Source organism: Schistocerca nitens, chromosome 3, assembly GCF_023898315.1.
Source record: "Schistocerca nitens isolate TAMUIC-IGC-003100 chromosome 3, iqSchNite1.1, whole genome shotgun sequence".
In the NCBI taxonomy this organism is placed as follows: Eukaryota; Metazoa; Arthropoda; class Insecta; order Orthoptera; family Acrididae; genus Schistocerca; species Schistocerca nitens.
This window is the reverse complement of record NC_064616.1, coordinates 847,151,406-847,175,808: the sequence shown is the minus strand read 5'-3', so window position 1 is coordinate 847,175,808 and position 24,403 is coordinate 847,151,406. Positions and strand designations below refer to the sequence as shown.

Below are 24,403 nucleotides of genomic sequence, written 5' to 3'. Positions count from 1 at the left end.
TTAGGGTATCATACAACTGAACGCCTCACAGCCGCAGTTGTAATGGGTCAGATGTACATTTGGAATAATTGCCAGCACCGAATATAACGTTCCTACATCAAACTCTAGAATCCGACTTCATCCATTCACTGAATCGATTCATTGTCTCACAGGAAGGGCACATTTTAGTCGAGCAGTTAATACAGCCGGTAGGGGAATTCAGGTAAGGACAACGACACATGACCGAGATTTTAAGAGTTGCAATTCCAAGTTCCACAGTGGCTCTAACTCTACTGTGCGTAACTTTTATTCTCTTGAGGCAGAGAGCCGACCATCAGCATAAATCAACAATAGTCCAGATTCCAGTAGACTAAAACCCTAGAGCATAAGAGGCAGTGAAAGTGTAATCTTGTTGTGTGAATGTGGAAAACATGTAAAAATTTACATATGTATCATCATCATTGACATTCCATTAATGAGGTAGCAGGATGGGCACATATCAAAAGTCAATAAATTTCGAAAAAATAAAACTTCAATACTGCACGGACTTGTGCAGTAAGGGACAAGGCACATTTCCAACATGGGATGTTATTTGACCACAATACAGCGTGTATTAGAAGAATCATTCAATTTGACACGTCGATAGTTGTTAAACTAATAAACATACACAATGAGTTTTGTTTTTCGATGAACAGGAAACTCAAAAAGTTTTTTTTCATAGGTGTTCAATATGCCCCCCTTGAGATGCACAGCATATGTCAATGCGGTATTCAAATTGTTCCGACACTGCAACAAGCATGTCTTGAGTTACAATTTCCACAGCTGCTGTTATGCGATGTCTCAGTTCATTCATTGTTATTGGTAAGGGAGGCACATAAACAGAGTCTTTTATAAACCCCCCACAAGAAATATTAACATACAGTCAGGTCCAGTGACCTTGGAGGCCAGTAATGTATTGCTGAATCATTTGGTCCAGTGCGATCAATCCATCATCCAGTAATCCTTTGATTTAAAACTTCCTGCGCTTCCAGATGCCAGTGTGGTGGTGCACCATCTTGTTGGCAAATGAAATCCCGTAACAGTGTTCTCAGCAAAGAAAAGTGGACCATACACCTTTTCCCGTGAAACTGCACAAATTTGGAGAGTCGCTCTCATGTTGTACAACATTATGTGATTATTCCGTACCTCATATTCTCACATTATGACGGTTCCCCTTTCCATTTAAATGGGATTTTGCCTCGTCACTAAACACTAAGCGTGGAAGAAAACTGTCATCCTCCGTTTCGCCAGCAGAACTCCACACGTTTGTTGTTTGTCACCTTCACGAAGATATTGCAGTAGCTGAATTTTGTATAGTTTCATGTGTAAACGTCGACGCAACACACGTCAGACGGACATCAGGGGCATGTTGAGCTGTCGAGCTGCACAGCGAAGGATTTCTGCGGACTCCTTGTGAAACTATGGCGGATGCATTCAGCGTCTATGTCAGACACTCGGGGACAGCCTAGCGATTTGCCTTTACACAAACAACCTCTTTCTCGGAATTGTTCATGCCATCGTCTAATGCTCTGTGCTGTAGGAGGATCTACACCGTACCTAGTACGAAAGTCACGCTGAACAGTTATTACCGATCTGCACTGCGCAAAACGTAGAACACAAAAGCTTTCTGTTGTCCCGACACCATTTTTACGAGAACTGAAGTGGACGCACACTGCTGCTACCTAGTGGGAACCATGTAAAACTCGAGAGTTTCCAACATTACGCTGTTCACGCACATATCTCAAATAACATAACAGCTATGATTTTTTTAAATCGCCTGATTCTTTTTGATACACTTAGTATTATTGCACCTGGAAGTGAGGGCGCTTCGGTCGTAGTATCGTCAGTTTTTATCGTGATATTTCATGAGGGCAGGCTGAAACACTTGACAGTATATGCCCCCAACTGTCTTGAAATCATGCACAGTGCAATGTGTTTTCCTTTGTCACCACTGTACTTGTTTACTTTAACGTCACCTCGTGTTTCTGATAACAGCCACGTGAGGACAAGTATACTTATATCATAATCAAGCAGTGACACGCATGCACAACAAGCGTGCCGCTGCCAACTACAAATATTGGGCACTCTGTAATGAAATTATTCTGTCTTGTAGCCCTACCAGGACGATGGGACTGTGCCATGTGAGAACGCCACATAGACTTGCCAATAGAGGTCAGGGTAGAGTAACCACTCTACACACTACATTGTGGTGACGAAAGGTATGGGATATCTCCTAATATCGTGTCGGACCTCCTTTTTCCCAGTGTAGTGCAGCAGCTCGACGTGGCATCCACTCAACAAGTCGCTGGAAGAACCTTGCAGAAATGGTGAGCCATGCTGTCTCTATAGCCATCCATAACTGCGGAAGTGTTGCCACTGCATGATTTTATGCACAAACTGACCTCTCAAATATGTCCCACAAATGTTCGATGGGATTCATGTCCGGCGATCTGGAAGGCCAAACCAATTGCTCGAACTGTCCACAACGTTCTTCAAGCCAATCGTGAACAATTGTGGCCCAGTCACATTGGGGTATTGTCATCCATAAACGTTTCGTCGTTGTTTGCGTCGTTGTTTGGTAACATCAGGTTCAAAAATGGTTCAAATGGCTCTGAGCACTATGGGACTCAACTGCTGTGGTCATAAGTCCCCTAGAACTTAGAACTACTTAAACCTAACTAACCTAAGGACAGCACACAACACCCAGCCATCACGAGGCAGAGAAAATCCCTGACCCCGCCGGGAATCGAACCCGGGAACTCGGGCGTGGGAAGCGAGAACGCTACCGCACGACCACGAGATGCGGGCGGTAACATCAGGTCCATGAATAGCTACAAATGGTCTCCAAGTAGCAGAACGTTACTGTTTCCAGTCAATGGTCGGTTCAACTGAACCAGAGGACCCAGTGCATTCCATGTAAACACAGCCCATACCATTATGGAGCCACCATTAGCATGCACAGTGCCTTGTTGCCAATTTGGGTCCATGATTTCGTGAGGTCTGCTCCACTCTCGAACCCTACCATCAGCTCTTACCAACTGTAATCGGGACTCATCTGACTAGGCGACGCTTTTCCAGTCGTCTAGGGTACAACCGATATGGTTACGAGCCCAGGAGAGACGCTGCAGGCGATGTCGTGCCCCTAGTAAACAAACTCGCCTCGGTCGCCTGCTGACATAGCCCATTAACGCCAAATTTCGCTGCACTATCCTAACGGATACTTCCGTCGTACGTCTCACATTGATTTCTGCGGTTATTTCACGCAGTTTCGCTTGTTTGTTAGCACCAACAACTATACGCAAATGTCGCTGCTCTCGGTCGTTAAGTGAAGGCCATCAGCTACTGCATTGCCTGTGGTGAGAGATAATGTCTGAAATTTGGTATTGTCGGCATTCACTTGACAATGTGGATCTCGAATACTGAATTCCCTAACAATTTCCGAAATTGACTGTCCCATGCGTCTAACTCTAACTACCAGTCCATGTTCAATGTATGTTAAATCCCGTCGTGTGGCCATAATCACGTCGGAAATTTTTTCGGATGTATCACCTGAGAACAAATAACAGCTCTGCCAGTGCACTGCCGTTTTATACGTTAGTGTACGCGATACTGACATGTTCCACATCCACGAGGATCTCCTCAGCACGGATCTATGGAACGAAAATCTAATCTAATCCAATCTTTGTATATGTGGATATCGCTATCCCATGACTTGTGACCGCAGTATACGTCTACACTGAACTAACAAGGGAATGGTCCAATCCGACATGTCGAAACGCATCATGAAATTGTGAATGCTGGAAAGAAATGCAATGTTAATTTTTTTGCTGGAGTTACTCGTTTTTGTCGCAAGTAGAACCGCTTACGATGGTGTGTACCGCCACTGGCGACTAGCGCGCGATCGGCCGTGACAAGAACGCATAGTGGTGCGCAGTGGTAATACGCTGAGTGACACAAGCGAATTTGAAGCACCTAAACCATATAAAATATGTCATGTACCATCAATGATTTAAATAAGAGGCAGTTCATATCAACAACTAAATTGTTGCATATTTAATTCTTACAAAGGTGACTAGCAGAGTAAAATAAATCAAGGCAGTGTTTGAAGTTACGTTATAGACGACTTCCATCAATCGTGCCTTCAGTTTACTGACACGAAATATTTCTAACACATACCTAAATTTATAACATTTCATGCAGCACTGTTCTCATGTTAATTTCAGAATAATGTATACTTTAGTAACAATGAAATATTTCCTTGTTTATTTCCGACAGTAGTCCTACTAAAGTGAAGTGTCATTTTGAATGACGAAAAAATTTTTCTTACACCACGCACATTTGACGAAAGAAAAATTAATGCTTTCAGCCTCATCACAGTAATTACTAGTTTTATTTAGACAGAATTGAAGTGGAGTAAGAAATGAAGCTTGCCGTTACTCTGCTTATTAAGCTTAAAATTCGAAAAATGTGCCAAGGGACTGAAATTTAAGAATACTGTTCTCCTGATAAACCTCAAATGACATGGAGTTATGGAAAAATATATTGTCCGACAAACTGCTTAAAAATACTTTCCATAGTCAAAAAACTTTTTTATCGAGAGTCACGTTGGTTGTTCCAGGTGGAATCTGAATTACATCAACAGTTACTTCACCGCCCTCCTGAAAAACATATCGTTGTGTCCAGAGCAAGACTCCAACAAAAGCAATGAATTAATTCCTGAAACTGGTTAGCAACTGTTTCGAACAAAATGTTAAGAATTATTATTCTTTCCTATTTTTCCAGATGTTGATAGGCTGATTATAAGATTTTTGCCACTAAACAATCTTTTTGATTTTTGGTCCTAGTATGCCATGAGGTCTCTGAAGACACGTATAAAGCTGTGGAAATAGTATGTTTTCATACTTAACACTGTCATTGTTGCTTATGAATGTGTCATAGCATTAATGGATTGCACAGCAGGCTCTGTATCTTTTCGTCTCAAAATTATAAAATGCGGTTTGCTCATAGTTCTTTCACGAAACCTGATTGATTAACTTTAGACACATGAGATGTGGGGATAACTGCAAGCTTCATCTTTACATCAGCTATGAATTAATGGCATTTCCTCCACACATTTACTTGAAGTAAACTTCGTTATTTTGCGACTTCCTATACTGCATGGTTTCTTGAATCTGCTTAACCAGGTCGAAGAAGACTTGAAGTCAGCAACGTTCATTTCAGTTGTGATTCAGAGGGTCCAGTCTCGTAGATGTCCATTGGTAGCGGTGCACTGCCTCTCACAAGCAGCTCTACATCGTCCATGTCTCAAGAAAACGCCTCTAAATAACTGTTGTTCATGTTATATATTCAAGTTTAGGGGTTTACATTATTTATCAAGGAGGGGGGGGGGGGGGAGCGAGGGGGTAGAGGGTGTTGTTGCCACTCCATTCAGTGAATCTTTCTGATAGTATTTCTTTCACAGTTTTGTGAGTTTCGTTTTGACGCGTATTTAATATGTCACGTATGTCTTTCTTCCATTTATACAGTTCATTGTCAGATTTTACGAATCAAAACCAGGTTTTCACACTGTTTAACATTAAGCGTTAAACACAGTGAATATTAATCCAGTTTTATATCCATTGTTAACCCTTATGCCACCAAAAAAGCAACTGTTAATTACACTGGTGTCCAAAATTAAACGGACGGAAATTTTGTAGGGTTGCGTTTATTTTGCCACAAAACAGTATAAAAAGATGAAAGTAAAGTAGAAACAGTGTGAAGAATACAGACAGTAAACAACTGCTACAGGCATAACGGTAGATCAAAACATTCTTCCTTTTTTTCCAACGTAACAGATTTACACACACATTCCGACAACTGTTTAATGTGCTCAGTATGTGGCGTGACCACCTCTGGTAGCAAAATAGCCCTGAGAACGAAACAGTTTGCTGTGGATGATGTCATCAGTCTCATGTTGAGGCAATAATGTCCATTCTTCCTGAAGAGCGGCTCGCAGTCTTGGAGACCGGTTGGTGGATGCTGATGTAGTGCAGGTCGTCTCACTAGTTCAGCCCAGACATGCTCTGTGGGATTCAAATCGAGAGAGCGAGCAGGCCACGCCATGCGAGCATTCTCTTCCGTTTCCAAGAAAACAGCAACCACTCGACCTGTATGAGGTCTCGCATTATCATACGTCAATACGAAGTATGGGCTCACAGCTCCTCGCAATAACCGCAATGAAATCCGAAGATTCCGTCACAATACCTGATAGCGGTTAAACCTTGCCGATTCACCCGTACAATTTCATGGTTCAAATGGCTCTGAGCACTATGGGACTTAACTTCTGAGGTCATCAGTCCCCTAGAACTTAGAACTACTTAAACCTAACTAACCTAAGGACAGCAAACACACATCCACGCCCGAGGCAGGATTCGAACCTGCGACCGTAGCGTTCGCTCGGTTCCAGACTGTAGCGCCTAGAACGGCTCGGCCACAATTTCATGAAGAGGGGTTCGAGTAATAAACATTATCCCTGCCCACACCATTAGGGATCCTCCTCGATATCGCTCTCTTTCCACAGTGTTTGGATACCGAAATCGTGTTCCACGTTTCATCCAGATGCGGATCCATAGAGAATCACCCTCTAGATTAAATCGTGGCTCATCTGTGAAAACAACATTGGTCCACTGTCTGACCGTCCAGGTGGCATGTTGATGACTACACAGTAGACTTTCCCTTCTGTGAGAATGTGTCGAGGTAGTTATACAGCAGATCTCCAACAACAAAGGCCACTCTGCTAAAGCCTTCTCCACACCGCTTGCCTCGATACAACACGTCCAGTGGATGCTGCGAGCTCACATGCCAGTTTCCGTGCAGTACTAAGATGATACTATCGTTCTCTTACAGCCGAATAACGGTCCTCTCTTCTGAAGTCACACATAGTCGGCCCCGCCCTGGTCTTCGGCATACGGTTTCGGTCTCTATAAACCATCGCCACATCCGAGGAACAATAGAATGATTAACATTATGCCATCGGGCCATATCAGTTTGCAACTGTCCTGCTTCCTTTCTTTCTATGGCCCTCCATCACAGAGAGTCGGTAGGCAGCTTCGTGCCATACTGCAGTATGTACACAGCAGTTGTGGATATGGAGCTACCCACTGACACTGACACATTAAATGATGGGCCTTACCCTTGAATCGAGTCATAGCAGTTTAAACTATTGGAAACCGTTCCTCCTCTATTCCTGACTGGTTCAGTTGTTGGTACCTCTGGCCCTGGATTGCCCTCTGGGTTATCTGGAACAAAGAAACTATCTGCCAGATGTCTCTGGCGGCTTATTATTATACTTGTTGTTTCCTGGCTGTCTATTTTGGTCAGGCGGGAGTAGTCTACTGGCGGCGAGTTCTGTTTGATGTACTCGAAGGCTTCCTCCGTCATGTACCTCCAGTCCGCGCGGTGAAGATCGAGTAGCGATTGATTAGCTCCAGATCCGCACGCTGGACGAGTTCCCTCCCTTTAATCTTCTGGTTTAGGGGTTCACACCTCCAGTGGAATGTATAGGGTTTGTGTGGAAGACGAGGGATATCGATTACAGTGAAAGGGTATGGATTTCTATGGTGGGGATAGGTCCCATCTCGTAGGGAGTCTGCGATCTTGGTGAATACCTCTCTCACGTAGTTCTTGTGGGCGAGGGGCAGGCCCTCGAAATACGGCTCGTCTTCTTCTTCTCCCTTGGTTTCCATGGGCGTCTCCTTCACGGTTACGTGAAGAGGCTGATGGGGCCACCGTTTCCAAGGGGGCTATCTTCTTGCAGACAGCGGGTGTTCCCGACTCCATGACCACATCCCCAGCAGCCTGCGTTTCCGCGTCGGCCAGGGAGATTGTCGTTTTGCGTTTCTGTGTCTACCCCCATACTGGTGGGGGTCGGCGCCTCTTCAGTTGTGCGAGATGCGAGGGTAGGGGCTACCCTCAATTGTGTCACCTGGCAACGCATCTCATCCAGACCCGCCCTCAGGACCGCCCTCTCCTCCGCCATGGGGGATTTGAACGCGGCAGCTGCGTCATCGGTGGCTTTCCTCAATGTTTCGCGGAACCCACCGTCGTCGTCTTCGCGGCGGCGCGGCCCGCTTCCCCTACTTGAACTGGGAGGCGGGACGTCCGCCTTGTCTTCTTAGGCCGCTTCTTCGTGTGTGGCGACCCCTTTCTGTAGCTTTCATGACTTCAGGTAGCCGCAGCTGCACAAATTTGCTGCGTGCGCGCCGCCACAATTCACGCATGTGGCCTCGGTGCCCCTTGGTTTGTCGCAGTTGCGTGTATCATGCGGTCTCCCGGTCTTCACACACGCAACCGCGCCCTCGCAGGTCCTGGCTACGTGTCCCATAGCACTGTAATCGTGCCACGGTCTTCCACTTCTTCTTCTTATTGCCGCGACCGTCGCTCCCGTCTGCCTTTAGCAGGAGCTCGACGACGGCAGCAATCTTGCCTCTTCCTCCCTTTCCGCGTCCGGAAATGATTGCGAAGGTGTCGGGCGAGCGAGACGAGCGACAGCGACAAAGTGAGCCGCAGCGAGTCAAGCGCGCGTGCGTCACGATCGCGACGTGCGTGTGGAGCTACCCGGCAAAAACTACCTCATTTCATAGGTGCCCTGACATCATCGTTGGCGTGCTTGTACGTTAACCGTAATGCCACGTCCCGTGCAGAACACGATTGTACGGACATCTGGTTGACAGTCTGCACGATTATATCGTGAATTAGACACAGGATGGGGAAACAGCGGCGTGTTGCTTTAATTCTGGACATCAGTGTGCTATGAACATTTTATGACTTGGACATCTGAGAGAACAGTAACTGCGGAAAACTGTTTCACACAAATTATCAACAAAAAGTGAACTTCGCTTTGCACATTACGGTCACTCCGAGCTGTGTTGTCAACCTGTCAACCAAGGATATGCCCTTGCCACGTTGCGCATGCACAGTTCGCTGCTGCCCCGGTAGAGGTGTGCAATTCTCCAGCTGCCTCGTGAGTTATGAATTCAGCAATTTTCAACATTTCTCTTAAATACTTACAGTGCTCTCAGCAGCTAAAATTTTGACAAGGTCTTTCTTCCGGTGTATTCTTCCTGTATGAAAAATTTCAGGGTATGTTTCAACATGTCAGACTGGATGATTCCCTTGTCGGTGCCGTGGTGTAGCCGACCGTCCCACGCCAACTCCAGCAGCAAGGCCGAATCCTGCCCAGGAGACATTCAGTCGCTCCCTGTAGACACCAGCCAACGTTCACCATCGCAGGATGGACACCTCTTGTCGGCGGGCATCCATCATGATGGCATGGCCGGGTGCTGCCCAGAGCTTATCAGATACAGTATAGTCGAGTATACACGCCGCTGGCACGGAAACCGCGCGGCCTGCTAACGTAACGAGGCCACTGGTGTTTAGTGGAGGATCCACAGCAGCATCACTGGTGGGGCATGCAGGCAGCCAGTCCAGAAGAATCCAGCAGCTAGCTAGTCACCGTCCTGTTGCGCTGTGCTGCGCAGGCACTCCAATAAAGAAATTGTTACATTTGCACCTGCCTTTCTCTGGAGCGTCCTGCGCTCCCACCTCGCCTCAGACAGGCTCTCGCACTATCCTGGCTCAATGCTGCCCTCCCTGTGCTGGGGACATTGTAGCAGGTAGTCATAATGTTTTGGCTCATCGGTGTATTTGTCATCTTCTGTTGAATGATATGTTTTAACTCATAAATTATTGCATATCATGACTTTTCATGTGAAATTAGGAATTATTTGTTCATGACAAAAATGAATACATACTACAACATCTTCATTCTGAAAAGAAACATCCAACTATGCTCAATAATAAAAATGCTTTTCTATGTTTCGTGATGGGTTGTAGAGTCACTGTTAATCATGTGTGTGTGTGTGTGTGTGTGTGTGTGTGTGTGTGTGTGTGTGTGTGTGTGTGTGTGTACTATGTAATTGATTATTGTACAACAGAAACAGAAGAAAATCAACAGAAGTATGACTGCCAATGATCATTTCAATAAAGATGTATTTATATATTACATCGTCGGAAAATCAAGAAATAAAAGGAGGAGATAACTAAAACTTCGATTCGCTAGTTTATATGTTATAACTCTATGTTGGTAAAACGCAATCGTTGTCTCTGTTGGCTCATTACAGAGTAATTGCATTTTGTTTGATTGCATACCCCATAACCTGTATTGCACTGAAATTATCTGTACAGTGCAAATGTCGATTGTATATGCTATATGAGTAGTAGTATTGCTATGCTGATTCCAGACCACATTGTACTTAAATGACTTTCAAAAGTGCAAGTGTTCAAGGAGGTCGCCTGCATTCAGGGGCAGGGTTAATGAGTTTCAACTTTTACCATGGCCTTGGGCCTCATGAGCTAACCATACTCCTCCTCTGCTCCCCCTCCCCCTGCACTCCCTCTTTCTTCCCTCCTTGTCTCCAACCATTCACAGTGCAGTAATAAAAATGAAAGAGCCAATAAAAATATTCAAGGTGATGGAACTTATCCAACTGCGTTAAAGGATCAATAAAGTACCTTTCCCTCATCCCTTCCCTCGCTGTATCTCCAAACAGTCATAGTGCAGTATTAAAATGAAATAACCAGTGAAAATCCAAGATGGCAAAAGAACCCAATTATGTCAGTGGAAAATTAATAATACCCTCCCTCTTTCCCTTCTCCCCTCCCCCTCCTTATCTCCAGCCAATCATAAATCATATCGCAGTACTAAAATGAAAAGTCCAAGATTATGGAAACAGAGCAGTTTTGCTCAATATCCCCCACTCCTCATTCCAACCAATCAGAGTGTAGCATTTAAACGATGTGTAAAAGTGGTGTCAAATTATTAGTAACACACACACCAGGCTACGCCCCTTTCCCCATCCATCCCCCATTTCAACAGATAAAAACAAAAGCAAATGCAAGATGATGGAAATAGACCAAATGTGCTCTATACTCCACCTCCTCCTCATCCCAACCAATCAAAGCGTACTATTTAACTGATGTGTATAAGTTGTGTCAAGCTACATTATTTCCGATGTACACATCAAGCCATGCATCTTCCCCCTCCCCTCCTCCCTATCTCTAAGCTATTAAAAAAAATCAAGATGCTGCAAATAGACCAGTTGTGCTTTATACCCCCTCCTCTTTCCAACCAATAAGAGCATAGTATTACAAATTACGCCAGATATGCAGTAAAAGAATACATAACATTCACTTGGAAGCCTAAGATACGAAATTTTTCCTTGAAATTCGAAGATAATCATTATTTCCGGCATAAAAATGGTGCGCGAGTTACATTATTTACATACACATACATACCGGTGATGTAATATGAAAATAATAGCAACGTCAAAGTTATCCATTATTTACGTACACACACATACCTCTGGCGTAATATTAAAATGACTCCAATGTCAAAGGTGTGAATTATATACACAAAACGGTGTGCACGTTCACACCAGCGAACACACACACACACACACAGACACAGATACACACACACACACACACACACACACACACACACACACACACACAGTGGTGAACAGTGAATGCTAAACGCTAAACATTAAACGGTAAATGCTAAACGCTCATTTAGTTCAAAAATGGCTCTGAGCACTATGGGACTTAACTTCTGAGGTCATCAGTCCCCTAGAACTTAGAACTACTTAATCCTAACTAACCTAAGGACATCACACACATCCATGCCCGAGACAGGATTCGAACCTGCGACTGTAGCGGTCGCGCGGTTCCAGACTGCAGCGCCTAGAACCGCTCGGCCACTCCGGACGGCACTCATTTAGTACAAGGATGAATATCAGATATTACACTTCACGTACATTTATTTCTATGCAGTGAATATTTTGTGTCTAGTGAATATTTTGCTCCACAAAATCATTCAGTACGATATTAATAAACAGAACTATGCAAAGTAGAAAAACTGGCTATTCATGTTCTGATCAATATGCATAACCATAAATTCTACACTTTCACTTTTCAAATTTCCTTTCCCTCATGCTCTGTTGTTCATGATACTATAATTCACTTTGCTCAGTATTAAATAACTAAGTAACTATGATAACTAAGTAACTAAGATAACTAATGGTCTAACCAACCTTTACTGTTTCTAAATACACTTCCTAACAAAAAATATGATGCACCCAGAAGATATGGTCAAGTGTGCATGTAACCCTGCACATGTAAATACCATCGGCAGGTATGTAAGTGGCTATTATTGCAATTCTCCGTCACGGGAATAACGGCCACAAGAGTCCATTAGTGTTGTTACCAGGCCTTGTGGGATATATAATGGGTATGAAGAGCATCAGATGCAGTGATCACTGTGAAGGACATAGAGATGCTCCATACTTGTGTGAGACAGCGATATCAGTACCTGACAGGGTTTGACAAGGGCCTCAATGTGGTCTACATTTGTCTGGCTGGTCGAATCATGGAATATACAGAGTTGTGGCCTTTCTAAAATGGCAGTGGCCCGATGTTGCACTGCATAGGAACGTGAGGGCAGGCATACTTGTCGTCAAGTTCCTGGTGGACCACGTCAGACCAGGACAAGAGATTATCGCAGTATTGTGCATCAAGCACATCGTAACCCACACACATCTGCCCCTGCCATCTGAGAACAAATAAACTACGTCCTGAAAATTTCTGTTATTCCACTTCATTGGTTGATGACAGCACCAACTGAACTAGGAATTACCGTCCCATACATAGGCTACCATTAACACCACAATACAAACGGTTGCATTTGTAGTAGTGCCGTGACAAGTAAGAATGGACTGCTGATGAATGGTGTGGTATTGCGTTCAGCGATGAACAGTGGTTCTGCGCTATCTTGGATAACTATCGTCGGCGAGTATGGACGCGATCTGAGGAGAGGTCCCTCTCATCCAATGTTATGGAGAGGCACAGCCTTGTTATCCGGGTGTCACGGTGTGGGGATCCATTAAGTATGACTTCAGGTCACATCTGGTAGTGGTTGAGGGAACTCTGACGGTACAACAGTACGTCACAGATGTCGTGCATTCTTATGTGTTACCTCTCATTTGACAGTATCATGGTGCCATCCTTCAACAAGACAATATTCGTCCACTGTCTACGTGAAGTCGAGGTACACCTGTGACCAACAAGATCACCAGATCTGTCTCCAACAGTACATGTGTGGAACCAGCTCAGATGTCAACTCCATCCCAGAGCCAGTATCCAGGATATGAAGGACCAGTTACAACCCTTAGGAGAGGAAACAACGGCCTTATGACACCCTTCCCAACCAAATCATCCAGGCCAGAGAGGGTGCAACGTCATAGTGATAAGTTCGCTCATACTGCCAAGCTCATTGCAAATTTTACTTGATTTTGTAATCACTGAAATAACATCATATAGCCTCTCAACCTGTGGAGTTTTATTTCATTTCCTCCTTCCCTTATGGATTTTTTTTAACGAAGTATATTTAGGTTATTGTCCTTTTCATCAAATTGTGTGGAGTTTCATGTTCGCATCATCAACAATGGACACCATTTCTACTTTACAGGTGTAAGATGGAAGGACATTTGTATGTTACAGTAAGAACAAGAGTAGTTCCAATATTGAATCCTGTGGAAAACCAGAAATCATTTGTGGCGCCTCAGAAGTAAGCTGATGGTGCACTCCTGTCTCCTGTAAACTAATATGAGGTCGATTTTTTATTACTTGTAACTCGAAAGCCACAGTATTTAAATTTCTCCATAATAGTATTAGTATATGGAAGTCGAATGTCTTAAACAAAGCAAAAAGTTCCTGTAGATGAAATTTCGTGTTCATATATCTACTCTATTACGCAGTCTATCAGATGACAGTATGTCCAGTTGAGTGACTTGTGGAATGTGACATGAGACCGACTGAGAATTTTGTGTTAGTTGATATCGTAGCATGCTGCTTGAAGAGCCAAAACAAAATGGCGCAGCCCATGTCCACCTTAGCTTTTTACGGTGGTGCGGGCATTTCAATGTCTACCAGGACTGCAGACAAGAACCAGTAAACAAAGAAAAACTTAATTAAGGAAATTTATTTGTTCGAAGTGATAATTAAAACTTCATGGCTGCCCACGTCCAATAGCAACATCAGGAGAACATGGTCTTCATATTTTGCTTTAAAATTTATCAATTCTAAGATTATTTTTTATGTTAAGAGCACGAATTATTTTCCTGATTTATTCGGAAAATATTAGAGTAGCATACAACGTATTGAATGCTTGTCATACTAATTCATACACATACCGTATTACTTTTTCTTGTAAACTAACTGCACCGAGTTTCTCTGTTATGTTTAGGAAGTAATTGTTAAACAGACTTGCTACATGTGTTTAATCATGAACTGTTTGCCCATGTCTATAATTACTAGATAATTTGGTTCGTTCAGAGACTTCCTAGTTTCCCTTCTAAATATTCGCCACACATTTCTTTGATTGCATGTAATACTGACCTAGGTATGCTAGTGGCTTAGTTATCCGTGTGTCACTTTTGACGTGTCTTGTCTACCTACAGGGCACCACACACTTCATTACCGCCGGCCGCGGTGGTCTAGCGGTTCTAGGCGCTCAGTCAGGAACCGCGCGACTGCTACGGTCGCAGGTTCGAATCCTGCCTCGGGCATGGATGTGTGTGATGTCCTTAGGTTAGTTAGGTTTAAGTAGTTCTAAGTTCTAGGGAACTTACGACCACAGATGTTGAGTCCCATAGTGCTCAGAGCCATTTGAACTTCATTACCACACGACATACGTCGTCGTACTGTGAATCACGCAGCCCATTTCACCAATTGTAAGACTACACGTGGTTCAAATGTTGTCCAGAAATTTAGATACAGATTTTGAGGCTTACTGTCATTCACTAACATCAAAAGCAGTATGGTTATGTATACGAAATAGTGAAACTAGCGTATACTATTGACGGTAGTATCGAAAAAATACTATTATAGATAATTATTTGAACCTGACCTGTATACAAATCTGATGCTGTGTCTCCATTCATGGAAGCTAGGCTAATCATGAGATGTTCCATGCCTCTCAGTTCCTGATATTTTAAAATTATATGTAAAGTCTTTGTCAGATATTAAGGCCGAAAAAGAGATTTTTGATGCTGTTTGGACGCACCAAAATTCAAATTCAGTACTTTACGTACGTAACAACAAACGATACTTCTATACTTTGTGTACCCGCCAGGGTAACCGAGAGCGCTAATGTGCTGCTTCCTGGACTCGGGTAGGTGCGTTGGCCCCAGATCGAATGCGCCTGGCGGAATAATGGCGAGGGCCGGTATGCTAGCCAGCCTGGATGTGGTTTTTAGGCTGTTCTCCACATCGCACTAGGTGAATACTAGGCTGGTCCCCATGTTCCGCCTCAGTTACACGACTCGCAGACATCTGCAACACGTTCACACTATTCCATGGCTTACACTAGACACAGACAACTGGGGTACACTAATTCCGTCCCATGGTGTTTTGGGTGACGGCAGGAAGGGTATCCAGCCACCTTCTGCAACGAACACTGCCAAATCAATAGTAAAAAACGCCGACCCCACATTGCAGCGGAAATAAGGCCTCAAGAAAATGATGATGATGATGATGACTTCTATACTTTGTGTACTGCAAGTGGATTAATTTTTTTAGAACAGAGCTGAGATTCCCATCTGTCCATTCTGGTGCAGGCTTTCCTTTGTTCTTACACATCATTTCAGTACAGTGCCGATATGATGTATTCAACAAGAATACAGGGAGTTTCTTCCACATCCCTCTCCAGCTGAGTCTGTCCTCCATCCGTAATGAACTCCATATCGACGAGATGTAAAACATTTACCTTTACTCTCCGTTAAGAGTGTTTAGGTCCAGCAGCTATGATGTCAGTCTTCATGCCTAATTTCGCGTACTGAAGGAACTGTATGCGAACCAGACCTTCAGCAACTCTTCACTGCTCGTGTTTTAAATAAATCGACTGTGTCCTTTGAAAGGATTCATCCCGGCAGTCACCTTAAATGGTTTAGTGACATAACCGAAAATTTAAATCTGAATGGTCGGACGTGGATTTACACTGCCATCCTCCCGAACACAAATCCCGAGTCTTACCATTGCCTTAGCCTCCTCCCTCGTTCTGATGTAACGAGTAGGTACTGTGGTTAAGGTACTGCATTGGGATTAGGGAGGAACACGGTTCAAAACCCCATTCGGCAATCCAGGTATAGGTTTTCACTGGTTTCCATAACCGATTATGTCGAATTCTAGGATAACGTCACTGGGCCATTAATGTGAAAAACAAGCAGTTCATTTTAATAATGTTTACATTACTTCTTTGATTAAGGTTGGGAAAGTCCTTAACATTACAGTAATTAAATCACGTAATTTATTCATACATGCGAAAAGTTCATTTAGGTGGAACAAATTCAGCAATACAGTTGCTGCAGAGTGTCCTTAAAAACAAACCATGAGGATTTCCCTAATGAAGTACAAAGATAAGGCTAACGAGGAGTAACTTACAGTTCATCTAAAAAGTGCTGTCATGCAAAGTAATCTATCAATGAAATTCAGAATATAACTCTAAATAGAGAACCATATTTTCTTACTTTTGTGTCATTAGTCCACAGCTCGTGGTCGTGCGGTAGCGTTCTCGCTTCCCACGCCCGGGTTCCCGGGTTCGATTCCCGGCGGGGTCAGGGATTTTCTCTGCCTCGTGATGACTGGGTGTTGTGTGATGTCCTTAGGTTAGTTAGGTTTAAGTAGTTCTAAGTTCTAGGGGACTGATGACGATAGATGTTAAGTCCCATAGTGCTCAGAGCCATTTGAATTTTTTGTGTCATTAAAGTTGATAAAAGTATCACATACCACGCAAAAACTTTTATTTCATAGATGTCAGTTAGAACATTTCTATTTTTTTAAATTTGCAGGTAACCAGCACTCAAACGGACAATCTACATGAAAGACTTGTCAGCGAAAGAGAGAAACATCTAGACCCACTTGCGAGATTTAACTATGCTCTTTTCTTGCACCTGAGAGAGGTGTACAACTTCACGTGAGTGTAATTTCGATATAAATTATATGTCATTAGCGTTAGACTACAGAAAGAGTTTATTGCGAACATTTGATTATGAATGTGCTCACCTACATTTTCTTCCTCGTACGATCCTTACATCGGTGCATGTCCTTAGAAACTGCTTAAAAACGTTTTGCACCACTTGCACATCCGCAAAAGTGTTTCGGGTCGTATTCAAGAGGACTAGGGAATGAGAGAGTTGTGAAACTAAAATAAAATTTAACATTAGCGTGACATAAAATCAAAATTATAACTAAAATAAAGTTAGTCAATTAAAAAGTGGACATATATAATAAAAGTCTGCTGCTGGCTAACATTCAACATCGTGTTGCCGCACCTTGTGCTTCGTAAAATGCTTAGACGCTTTTTCACATGCATTCCACAAAGCGGTCAGGTCGTTGCAGCTCAAGGCCGTCTCGCTCTCCGACAGCTGCCCTCCTGAGGTCACCCAGTGGGGTTTCTCCGGAGGCACCCTCAAGTTTTAATTGGTCCCATACATACTCAAAATGGTTGATGTAGATGCCACAGGCCATTCTATTCGACTGAGTTCTGCTACGTGAAGGGTGTTCACGAAGTGGGAGCAGTGTGTTCACTCTTTACCGTCCTGAAAGATACACCTCTTGCCGAAACGTCGACTGTAGGGTTGTACAGTGGATTGAAGGGTCCTATCCCAATACAGCACAGCTTTTAAATGACCGTCTAACGAGGACAGGCGTCCTACATCCGTAAAAGTGACACGAAACATGACTGTCCACCTCGTTGTTCAAGCTGTGGTAGTGTAGACCTCAGACGTGCTTTGATAAATGGTCGCTTACTCACTGTTCTATGAGGATTATCAGTCGTCAGACAAATCCTGCACTTCTCCGTGAAGGGAACGCGAATATACTGAAGCAGATTCAATTCGTAGTGTTCCCTTGCACGCCTTCTTCACCCACCGATGGTGGGATTGTTGTTTGTAATGGACGCCTAGAGACCAGATTGATCGTGTGTTGACTGTTACGTACTGTCTGAATACACACAGCCCACCCATATGTGCTTCAAAAGGCAGCGTGATACTCTGTTGCAGGCGCCTCGGCGTATCTGCGAGCCATGATTTGGAGGCGGTGGTCATCATCGGGCGTTTCTGATTGTGGTCGCCTACCACAAAGCAGATCTTCATTGTTTTGGGTCTCACGATAGCGGATGAATGCGCAAATGACTTTACAGTTGTGTACGCCAATTCGGTGGCAGGTTCCGGTGTGGATAACCTTACTTGCCAAAAAATGACAATGAGCATACCTTCCAGGCTTGAAATGACCCTTCGAGTCATGTTGAAAGACTAAACTGAGTACCCAAGTATCATTGTCCAGTTCACGATTATATGCACAGCGTGCTCTAGTTAAGTGCTCTGAGAACTGCACTGAGAATACAGCTTTAGTTTCACCTTCACTACATATGTGAATGCACGTAGTGATTTCCTATGGTCAGAAGAGTTTTGAGAAAGAGGTTCTCGATTTAAAAAAAAAAATAACCTACACCTATCGTGAGGGAGGTTCAAAACTGTTTCGAGTAGTTGACTATGCTTGTTTAACATATGTTAAGAAAAACTGTATACATCACTCCATTTGAAAGTGTAATCTTAAGCTAATTCACTTTTGGTCATATAATCAAACTTCTCTAAATATCATTTGGAAACGATAATAAAGTTACGTTTTAAAATTAAATTTCTGTCACCAACTATAGACGATGGTTGGAATGCGGATTGAAGGACCAGAGAAATTCTTAAAGACATGAAATCTGACTGCTACTCGGTATTGATGAACTTACTCAACAATTCACGTTATAGGTCATACATTATGTTTATAACCAGTCACTTCAAGTGGGCTGACGTACATCTGGAATTATAGTAGTCGTAGCGATGGACACAGAGCTCCTCGGGCCTAAGGACGTGAAATAACTGAACAATGAATGACTTGCTGCCCGGGCGGTAGTGTAGAAAACTAACAATGGAGATAACCAGAGAGCTTACTGGGCGCGTTGACCATGGCTAACAGATACGCATCTCATGCCTCTCATGTCGTCTGGGGCTGTTCCAGATCTTCAGTGCTTTTCCTGTTTCTTCAGCAGTATGAAATGTTGAGCGTTACAGTTGCGGTTTCTTATGCAATGACCACTTCTTAGATGAACTATATTGCAGTTTTTACTTAGGGATATTGTGTCTTTTCGGTTTCAGATATCTATATATTCAGTCTCTTGGTATCATCTATACAGTTACCGATTTCGGAGCAAAGTAGTGTGAACTTAGTGGTACAATACGTTTTAGGGTGTCTAGTCGAGATGATGATTCCATTTTGCTCAAAATATTTAGATGAATGACCTAATCAGCTTCCTCCGTAAATCTCCTGTGTACTCGCCGCCTGCACTACCACCAGGCTGTGAAGCATTTTTGATGTCGCACCTGTATTTACATCCAAGTTTTTTTGCAGCTCCCATGTGCATTGTATCTCGATATATTCAACAAAGAATAATGGGTTTGTGGTCAAAAAGGATACTCCACCAGGTGGAGTACAAACTAAGAACCGAGGAGTGTATTTTTCACCATTTCTTTTCAATCCACTTTCCTCCTAGAGTATGGTCCGAGGGAAAGTAGTGGAATGGCCATGGAGGATCATTCCTTTCTGCACTGAAACGGTCTGTTCTCTCCTATGAGGCTGCTGTGGTCTTGTGACAACCAGTGTGGGAAAGTTTGTACCCTACAATGCAGATCATCCGCCACGGCGCCTCCCACTCCAACTGGGGGGCTGTCTTCCACGGGCGCCACCGCACCACAGCAGTGGTTGCCTGACATAGAAACCTTTGCCTGGACTCCCCGTACTCCAGACTCGTCGGGCACATACATCTCAGCATGCATCCTGAGTTTTCAGCTGTGGCAGAAATGGCATGTTACCTATTTTCGTTCCTCTATACTGAAAATTAGGCCGGCCGGGGTGGCCGTGCGGTTATAGGCGCTACAGTCTGGAACCACGTGACCGCTACGGTCGCAGGTTCGAATCCTGCCTCGGGCATGGATGTGTGTGATGTCCTTAGGTTAGTTAGGTTTAAGTAGTTCTACGTTCTAGGGGACTGATGACCTTAGAAGTTAAGTCCCATAGTGCTCAGAGCCATTTGAACCATTTTGAACTGAAAATTATTCCACTTGGTCTTCAGGGTTTATCGACACTTGTGCTAATTCTGTTTTAGCCCATTGCTAGTGTTTTACTTCTTTTCCAACTCAACTAACTTCAGATACCTAATACAATGAAATGTGTTATTCCTAAATAAGAAGCAGTAGAAGCAGTTGGGTTTCTAAGATCCCTGTTATTGTTATTTAGCCAAACTTTGTGTAGCGAGACGAAGACACAGGAGTAGTTGGATTTGATGCAAAACCAAACACATTGCCTGAGTTCTCGGAGTCTACTTTTCCCAAAATTCTTTTAATAGGACCAGAATATCGATGTCCCAGGAACTTTACACGAGGCATCGGGGCCTCCAACAATCCTACTACCAGCACACTAACTTACACCGGTTTTGTCCCATTTTAAATAAATACACCTTTTTCAGTGTTTCCTGCCTACAAAACTAACAATGTACTATCATTCGATCGTGATAATAAGACTTCAGAAATCACATAACTTCACTCTACGACGTTTAATTCATTATGATTGCTTTAGGCTCTTTAAACCTTATGTGGATGCAACAGATGACTTCTTAATAACTGGATGGCCTGCCCTTAATTACATCTTAGTGGGGATTCAGGAGACTGTCCAGGGTAGATCACAAAGTCTAGTCCAGAAGTTCACAATCCACAGCTCTAAGTACCTGTAAGGTAAACGTCTTGGTAGACATTTTTGTGGGGAAACATTAATTTTGGGGTCTCTGTCGGCATGTGATTACTCTTCACACTGATAAAGTGGATCCAAAACACTGAAAAAGCTCTCGGGCTTGAGCTAAAACAGCTGTTAACGAATCTAGTGGAACTCTACGAGAGAATGTGAGGTGGTGCAGTGAAAACTTTATGCGAGAAATTACAGAAAAGAACAACAGTATGCAGAAACCAAAACAGAATCTTATTTTGGTGGACATTATATTTCGTCAATTAGAATGGCTGGTGTCACAGCATCTATCAAAATAGCGAAAAGTTTAAAAAAAAGAAAAAAGTAAGATTTCTTTAAATGTTTGTACAGTTCACGAGATAAATGAGTAATACAGTCAGTTAATATTGAAATCTCCGAAGTAATACCAGGTAAAGTGTATAGCCATTAAAAGTATGAACAAAAGAAAAGGTGTCAGAAAACGATGATGATTCGATAGGAATGGTTAAAGCTAGAGGAAAAGTAATACAATGAAATTTTCAAAATTATTTACAGAATTTTTGCGGGAGAAGACAATTCTCCAAGACAGTCGATGCTGTAATTATTGTACTACTCGAGAAAGAAGATAAACTAGACATAAAAAGCTATGCACTTCCTCTCCATAATGTACAAAATATTCACCAAACTTTGACTACTACCACATAGATAAAATACTGGATATTAATCAAAGAAAGGCACAAGCTGGCTCTTGTTTCATCCTTTAGAGGTGCAAACACAATTTGACATTATATAACATTCATACGACTCAGAAACAAAAATGATATTACGCATAAGACTGCCCGTAAATGGTTAGCAAATGATGTGCGTTAATAAATTTTAAAATTTCTTCTGGCAAAATCACCCGTCCCAAGTACACTCGTGATTTGACACAACGCATCCCCAATATTAATAATTTCTGAGCAAGTCTTTTTATAGTGTATTGTAATATCCGACTTCAGTAAATGAAAGACAGTTGTCATCCATGGCACTATTACAAAAAACAATATTCTCAATCTAAAACATAAACACTGTCTGTTCCTGCTCGAGTCTTATCTGTACTTTGTTGCAATCTGTAGGTTCAGCGTCCAAGCAACACGGTCTTGGGGATACAAGACGAAAGCAGGGCGATTTGATGGTATGATGGGAGTGATACAGCGAAATGAGGCCGACATTGGAGCCTCCTCTGCACTTATCAAAAAAGAAAGACTCGAAATTGTGGATTATGCTGGCCACACTTGGAAATTTTGGTACGTTAACTTTTATTAATTATACCTAAATATTTCGTTTTACAACTGAATCAAACACTGATTGTTATTCTAATTTCTTTCCGCTTTAATTGTTGTACCACCATTTGATAACGATTCTAATTGACTAGGACACAACATTTAGTCTTGAAATCACATTAGTCACGTGATCGTACACCAATATCAGTGAACCTTAAAGCACTGTAAGTGTACGTGAAAAAAAATTATTTATGCCAAGGAAGGAAGATTAGTGCTTAACATCCCATCGACGATCAGATCATTACAGGGCTAGGGTTGTGGAAGAATGGGAAAGGAAATTGGCTGTGGTCTTTTGAAAGGAAGCATTGCGGCATTTTCCGTAAGTGAGTAGGAGCGCTCAAGAAAAGCTTAAATCTGAGTGGCTGGAGAGGGTTTGAACCACTGTTATCCCGGATACGAGCACAGAATCTTAAAACAGCGACATCTCGCTCAGTCATTTATGCCACAATTGACCACTAACGATATACACATACGATTAATTGTTCTCATCAAAATATTTACATTATCGGCAGTAAATCAGTATTTTATGACATCATTATTTACTTTCAATACTAACTACTGTTCATAGAAGCACTGAATCGATAGACTCCTAGATCACCATATGCTAGGCTATTTGGACGGTTCATCAATACTTACCGTCGGGCAATAGTTGATGAATCAGTTGAAGACTGACCCCGTTCCATAAATTTTGTCTTGCTAACATACGTAGTGAGAAGTCTAGCTAGTGTAAAATCCTTATCCACTGAGTAATGAAGGATATTTGGATATTTCACATGGCGTGCTCAGGTGTTGTAATACAGTCTAAGACAAAGGTCGAATAAAGCGAAAGGCATTCGCCTCTACTATCAAGCTGTCAGAATGGTCCATCGGCCATTGACGCTGTTAAATGCCAGCATGCCGACTCAGAATGGCGAGCTGCGTGTTGGGTGAGTGAAACCAGTTCCCCTGTAATCAGAAATGCATCGATATCAGCATCCTACTTTATTTAGCAAGAATTCGTACAGCAGCCGCAGTCGGCGTCTCGATGGCGTGCGATGACTCCAGGCGCGGCGGAGTCGACCTCAGCAAAACACAAGTCGGCGTGTTTGGTGACAGTCGGCGCAAGCGACTTCAGCAGAGTCGTAGCATCAGCGGCCTTGACGCCGTGGTTGCGTCAGGCATTCCTATGGCAGCCAGACTCATTTACTCCAGACAGTGAGCAGCTCTTGTGGTAGGTCATGTGTAAGACGCGCCCAGGCACCGACTGCGAACCCAGGAGCCATTGGAGTGTCCAGCAGGAGCCGGTTGACAGCCTGGAGCAGACGCCAGCTGGAAGGTGCCCGTACAGACACCGGCAGCATCAAGTCTAGGAGCAGCCCATACACCAGCATTTATAGCTGTAGATGAGTTTGGGGACCCACAGTGGGCCAGCTCACGTGGAGTACTTCTCTGTGTAAGCAGCGGTCGAAGGCACGGCAACGAGTATTTATGGAAGATGTGTACAGCTTTGTTATGACTGCACCACACCTGTGGTCACGTAGGGGACCGAGGCGGTGCAGCTTCAGGGCGCTGCATGAGGCAACTCCTCTCGCCACTGAGACAGTCTGGTGTCTGTCACCATAACGCTTCTACATTATTCTGGCACTGACAGCGAAATCTCACAGGCAGCATCCTAGCCCTCCTGGCCAAAGGTTGTGAAATATTTTAGGAAGATTGTTGGAGCAACACCACAGCTTCCCAGAAATTGTGGCTGTCACAAGAAATCCCTGCAGCTGTTTGTGGGCCTTCACTATCAGTCCTGCCCTTTGCCTGGTACATCGCTGCAAAACGAATGCTGGATCTCGTATAGTACTGTTGGGTCCTGTGCTGCTGAGTACTAAATACCTTCGTCGCGAAAGATCCCAACTGGATCATACAAGCATCAGTTGGGGGTATGGTACACTTCATAATTGACATAGCTGTTATCAACAATGCATTAAAAGAATTAAGAATCGCCCTATAGTCACATATCACTGTGGTGAGAAAACGAGCCCAGAACAAGTAGCATTCACTACAACAAATGCGTGGATGCATCTTATAATGATGATCTTGGACAATATAAGAGGCTTTCCCATAACTGAAATTGTTTTGAGCATATGGTGAATAGCAGCCAGCAAGCCACCTAC

The 24,403-nt window shown here is 43.4% G+C and overlaps 1 protein-coding gene across 1 annotated transcript in view; it reads left to right on the top strand.

The window, feature by feature from the left end:
* Positions 1-24,403, top strand: part of LOC126249446 (uncharacterized) — a 261,660-nt gene that overhangs the window by 140,449 nt on the left and 96,808 nt on the right. Inside the window, exons 5-6 of the mRNA XM_049951100.1 lie at positions 16,962-17,086; positions 22,053-22,223. Of these exons, the coding sequence (XP_049807057.1) occupies positions 16,962-17,086; positions 22,053-22,223 (296 nt within the window). The remainder of the gene's footprint in view (positions 1-16,961; positions 17,087-22,052; positions 22,224-24,403) is intronic.